The sequence below is a fragment of the Pangasianodon hypophthalmus genome, chromosome 11 (assembly GCF_027358585.1).
Source record: "Pangasianodon hypophthalmus isolate fPanHyp1 chromosome 11, fPanHyp1.pri, whole genome shotgun sequence".
In the NCBI taxonomy this organism is placed as follows: Eukaryota; Metazoa; Chordata; class Actinopteri; order Siluriformes; family Pangasiidae; genus Pangasianodon; species Pangasianodon hypophthalmus.
The window spans coordinates 17003893-17010376 of NC_069720.1; the positions used below are offsets into that span (position 1 = coordinate 17003893).

A 6484-nucleotide genomic window follows, 5' to 3' on the forward strand; every position below is an offset into this window, starting at 1 on the left:
GAACCGACTGGTCACTTGCTGCCTAATATATCTCAACCCTTGACATGTGCTATTGTAATGAGATAATCAATCATGGACTTTTTCAAAATACAGATTACAATGCATTTCCGTCTATTGCTGTCTACTTGTTCGTTGTTTTTGTTATATAAATATGGATGTGCAAAGATTTTGTAATAATTTTTTTATTTAATTTTTATTTAAACTTAAATTTCACCAGGTGCTTGTGTGTTTTTTAAAAGGACAATTAATACCATGTAAAACCATAATATTTCTAGACAAGGTCATCATATCACGAAAATTCCAAAACATAACTAATTAGACAAGATGAATGAATAGACCAAACACTTCATGAGCCTTTTGGTGACTTAAAATATAATATGGTCTTTAATATAGAAAGTGATATGATCCTTTTCTAACTCATGAGCAGTTACCCCTCGGAGCTGTAAGCCTGAATAAGCTAACCTGTCTGTCTTCTTCCAGGTCCACAGAGAGACGCCCAGGCAGGACGCGAATTCATCCTGAAGATGTTTGTGGAGCTGAACCCTGACAGCGACAAGATCATCTACTCACACTTCACCTGCGCCACGGACACCGAGAACATCCGCTTCGTCTTTGCCGCCGTCAAAGACACCATCCTGCAGCTGAACCTCAAAGAGTACAACCTGGTGTGAGGGAGGGAGGGAGAGGTGGAGTGAGAAAGAGGGACACCTGCAGCCCATGCACAACACGATTTTTAATGTATCCCACATACATCCACGCTCGTAACATAATCAAGATTTAGACTGACACAGCTCTGCTCTTTTCAGGCACAGATGTTTTTGTTTGTTGTTCTTTTATTTGACCAGGTTTTTTTTTTTGTTTTGTTTTTTGTTTCATTTCTGACGGCGTTATCAGTTGCTGCAGGCAGCGTCATGCCTTATCCCATCAGCTGATAATTCCACTGCTTGTCCCTCCTGATTGCCTCTCTAATGAGAGAGCTAGGGCACTTAGTCTTTGTGTAGTGGTGCTCGAAAGGGGCACGGTAGCTGGGTTGCAGCTGAGTTGCTCCAGCTGAGTGAGAATTGATGTGAGAACCTCATCAGAGGAGACCCTGACCTTGATCTTAGGAGAAAACGGTCTGTATGGAGGCATAACTGCAGCTCCATGTGAAATGCCGAGCTGTTGGCTCAGGCAACATTCTAGCAGGGCATTGAGTGCAGTTTTTTTTTTCTGCGTGCCTGTCCAAGGCTAAACCTCACCTTGCATCTTTGAATGTAACTTGGTTTGATTTTTAACCGGATGTTAAGACATTTCATGCCGAACGGCAGAGACCGTGAGCATTTGATTTTTGTATATTAGGAATAATTTAAACATTTCTCACAGCCCTACTGCTGTAGTAAAGAAAAGGTTATTTGTGAGTTAGGTGAAAATAGATTCCCTCCAAATTAATGGGGTAGATCAGTGCGTGTCGTCACCTTGCCACGATTTCATATTTAGTTTTAGAGGTCCTTTATTCACAAAACAGCATAACTCACAGTGGGTTTCCTCCTCCATCTGTACCATTTGCCAAATTTATATTTAGCTACCTTGTTTTGCTACATGTTTTTGCCAGTATTGGTTGCCTACTTGGTACAGTTGAAGGGATTTTAAAAAATTATCTATAATGATGTATTTAGAAGTTTGCAAAACAAAATTGTATTTTCTGTATGTTTACATGCATTGTTACGAATCATTAGTCTCAGTATAACCCAGGTGTTATTTTGCCACATAGTATCTATTATTTCTACAATGTGATATGGTTACTAAATACTGTTGTTATGGAGTGCGTCATGCTTACTTCATGGTGAAATTTAAGATCATTTCAATAGGTGGTGTTTGTGTGGCAACAATTTGAAGTAAACTCTAAAAGCAGTACAATTCCATAGTGTTCAAACTGCTGGTTCCATGAAGAATGTTTCTTTGGCCGACATTGTTCTAGACAAGCGTGCTGTACAAAAGTGAAATCGATCTTTTCTATTTATGTAATTTATGGACCAGATATATAAATAATGTTAATAGGACTTGTTTCCCCTCTAGTGATTGTTTGAAATGAAAGGGGAGGAGTCCATACTGCTGTAAAATCTATAGGCTAATGATCTTTTCTTTCAGTATTTTGTACATGCTTGTGATTTTTTTTTTTTTTTTTTTTTCCCTTTTTTTTCTTTTTTTAGATGCTTGACAATGGAAAGTTGAATTGCAATTTTAAAGATGCGCTTTATGCAAATAGGAAACGTAAGAATTTATTAGTGGTTAAATTCTTGGTAGGCTGTCATTTGTAACCCGAAAGGTTTCCGCTTGGTATCAATTTTAGTACCATATCCTATTTGTTGCTTGACGGCTGTCTAAATTTCATAGTTGTTGTGATAAGGAGACGATTTTTTTTTTCTTTCTTTCTTTGCAATGTAATTCAGGTGAGTTTTCATACTTTCATTATAAGGGCTAATTATGGGTAACATTGACAGGATGCAAGAACGCTATTGAGTCTAAAACAGCAATAGGTGCAATGAAGCAAGTAGCTGAATCGGGGTGACGGTGTGTTCATGTGTGGATGATGGGATGATTATCGTCTCTGCAGATTTAGCTTTCAAAGTGTGCCAGGGATACACCTGACAAATCATATGTTTGACTACAGTGCGATGGGAAGCTCTGGGTAATTCTAGGCCTCGGAGAAAAGTCCCCCCTCCCCCCCCAAATCCCCCAGCTTCATGTACAGTGGTGTGTAGGATGGACTACAGATTGAAATGTGGGTTTAGCATAGGAGTTCAAGTGCATAGGGGAACATTGGGCCATTCCATTTTTCACAAGCATCTGGCATATTTATGCAATTTTTGGTTTGGTACAACAACAGAACTCTGTCTGATCTTTGCCCGATCGCTGCATCATGCTGTGGGCCCTGTTAGGACGAGCACTTTTTTTTTTTTTTTTCCCTTTCATGATGGCGCCTCTCTTTGATGATAATTGTACGGTAAAGATGTTTTACCATTGATAATGGCACATACATCTTGCTTTGTATTATATTCCCTTCACTGTCTGCGATGTGTGTGTTTTTTGTGTTTGTTAACAGAATAGAGGGTGTGCAGTCTGAGAACAGGATCAGTCCCAATCTTGTTAGTGCCACAGAAATCACACGATGCTAATTTTTTTTTTTTTATGATTTTGCCTGTATTCCAGAAACCTTTAGTCTTTGGCTTGAAAGTTTCAGTGTTGCACTGCACATGCTGTTCTTTGAGCATTTCGAGACTAAGCCCTGTCTGCATATGACTCGCATTTAGATCTAAAAGGTTTGTAAATGTCACGTGGGTGGGTGATGGATTCAGGTGCCAGGCCACTGCTGCTGTATTTTTTTTGAACTTCCTTGAAATGTGCAGTTTATGGTAAGATTTTAGCTCACTTTTAGCTCACTCAAACTCTATCAATTGTACTTTAACGTGTATGGGCGATTTGTGCCAACATAACGGCAATATCGAGACCCGCCATATTTAGCCATGCATCTGTGACTATATGAAATGTACTTGTTTATATTGATATGAACGCTAAGGTTTGACTGCATTGTACAGAAGCTGCATACACTAGGTCCTGTCATTTCTCACTAACGGGGAAACACTACAGATATTCTTGTAGGTCACGTATTGCAAAAACAGACTTTCTACCACATGTAAGCATTACTTTCATGATGTCCAAAGGGCAGCAGACACATTTGTCCAGCTGCTGAGTTCTCAATGTTGAGTTTTGTTCTCCTTGGGTCAGTGCACCGAACCTGCTTAGCACTAATGGCTGCCGTTTATCTGTTTGGTCAAGCACATTCCTGGTACTTGGAGATGTGAACACTAATTAACGGAATGGATGTTTTTTCCTTGAGGTCCATACTGATGTGATGGATACAGGAAATATGAAGCTAACTTTTTTTTTTGTTGTTCGTTTGTTTTTTTCTTTCTAATAATAATTTACCTGTATGTAGGACCACTTATAGAAATGATTTTTTTTTGGTTGCTTTTTTGATAACAGGTTAAAAAAATAAAAATAAAAAAATAAACAAAAAAAATTGCGGTGTATAAAATCAAAGTAATGTGTTTTTGGTTGTTTGTTTGATTAGCTTTTTTAAGCATACCAAATGTAAATGATGTACTATAATGTGTGCCAATCCCCTTTCTTTGTAGAGCCAGACTTTTAACAAGTGCCAATATTGTGTAAAACCATAAAAAGGACTTGGTTAATGTATTTTATGGTCCTGTTTTTAAAACAAACACCGAGTATGTGATTAAGTTAAACAGATAAAGGACACTTCTATTGCGTATTTAAGGTTAAAGATGCTAAACTTCTGTTTTTAACTGAAATTCCATCTTAAATGCATGTGTGTCTGATTTGCTGGGGTTGGGTGGGTGAGGGGGAAAAAAGGGGCCTAATTCTTGCTCATTTACAGTGTTTTAGCCATATTTCTCTTTTCTATGGTTCATTTCAGCCACTGTTGCCTGAAACTCATTCAAACATGGAAACAATTTTCATAACCTTCTCCTTAAAAGAAAAACTATCTGTTTTAAATTGGAATAAACTTTGTTCCTATACTTGGTGTGTTTTTTTTGTCTACTTTTTTTTAAAAGACTTTAAAATATATATATATATATATAATGTGCGACGTACGAGTTGGAGATCATACTGCACTTTTAAGTTTCATGTGGAAATAAAAAACAAATTACTGAATTTCACTATGATTAAAGCAGTTGGTTCTTCATGAATTATGTATAGTAGTTTTAAATGGTGTAGTTTGTAATTTTCACTTCCCTACCACCTGTGATGTGAGCCTCATTTGTAATGAAAACATTCACATACCTTGTTCCCCAAGATGACCTGCCCACTCTGTAAAAACTATGAATATAAACAATGAATCTATTCTAGGTACTTTCTCGTCACTTTCTAACATTGTTGGCTAAGAACAAAAATTTACTTTGTTATATGAAAACATAGCTTTAGTGTAAATAGTTCTGCTAGACATATCCAACAAATAAACTATAGAGAAATGCTATAGCTTAAAGACAAATCTTTTGATAGTTGCTTAGCTATATCACATAATCTTTCCACCTAATGTTAGCTAACAAGTAGAGTTACAGCTCCAGGATCTCTGGTTGGAACCTGAGCTTGGGTTACTGCCTGTGAGGAGCTTCACATGTTCTTCTCATGTCTGTGTGGGATTCCTCTGGGTTCTCCGGTTTCCTTCCACCTACCAAAACATGGTGGTAGGTGGATTGGTGACTCTAAATTGCCACTAGGTGTGAATGTGTGTGTGCATTGTACCGTGCAGTTGATTGGCATCCCATCTGAGGTGTGTTCCTAGTGGAATGTGAATAGTGCTAGCCCTGTTCCTAAGTACCTTTAGTTCCTATTGGTACCAATCTGGGAAATGTCTAAATATCTTCTGTAGCTTCTGAAGGGTGGTACTAAATTAAAAAAAAAATCTTTAAACAATATAATAACAATTTTCACCAATCTATCATTTTGCCTTCTTGAAAATCAGTGAATGATTCTCAGCATCGTGTACCCGCTGTTGGAAAAGGGTCAAATATACAGAATATGCTGGAAAAGCAAATAATGTGCAGGACCTGGAGGATTTTTCTGAAGAACAGTGGGCAGTTTAACTGCTCAGGGCAAACAAGGGACTCACGAACAACTATCACAAAACATAAAAACAGACGTTGATCATCCAGGTAACAGCACACAGTATTAAGAATCGAGTGTATATAAACTTTTAAACTGGTTCATTTGTGTAAATTCAGTTATTATTGTGTCTTGGGGATTATATGTAAACATCTGTTATGTGAAATAGCTTATTCAGGGCAGTATTAAATTAAAACAAAATGCAATTTTTATGATCCCTCTTTTTTTTTGCAATTATTAACATTTTGCAGATTCTGCAAGGCGTATGTGAACTTATGACCCCAACTGTACTTTGTGCAGTGGAAAAGAAACTTTTAGGGAGTTAAAGAAGGAGCTTAGTTAATGTCAGTTGGAAAATGAGACACTTGTGACACCTTTTTGCATGCTAATATTACATCTTAGAATTACACAAAGAATGACTCAAAATGACAAATTGTACCTTTGACTGCTGATATTCTTACAATGATTTTTTTTGGTATTGCAAGTTTTTCAAGAATGTACATTTATTTATGCAATAGATGAATGTACTTTGTCTAATTAACTATGCACACATTTGTGTACTTAATAAAACTAAAAAAAAAAATCATGTCTTTAAATGATGTTAGAATTAAAGTGGTTGTTTGACTGTGAAGAAGCTCTTAAGAGAGACTTTTACAAATACTTTTGTTGGAATATTTGTTGTTTAACCAAGAAAACATGGGCTGTTATAAATTTATTATTTTTCAGTATAAAACCTAAAATAATTCCAACAATGATCAACATTTTAGGAAGTTTTTCTAATTAGGAATGAACATTTAATTTAATGAATGCAGATCAT

The 6484-nt window shown here is 36.7% G+C and overlaps 1 protein-coding gene across 1 annotated transcript in view; it reads left to right on the forward strand.

Moving 5' to 3' along the window:
• Positions 1-4580, forward strand: part of LOC113527868 (guanine nucleotide-binding protein subunit alpha-11) — a 35684-nt gene extending 31104 nt beyond the window's left edge. The window contains exon 7 of the mRNA XM_026916010.3: positions 481-4580. Within this exon, the coding sequence (XP_026771811.1) occupies positions 481-671 (191 nt within the window). The 3' untranslated portion in view covers positions 672-4580. The remainder of the gene's footprint in view (positions 1-480) is intronic.
• The last annotated feature ends 1904 nt before the right edge of the window (positions 4581-6484 follow it).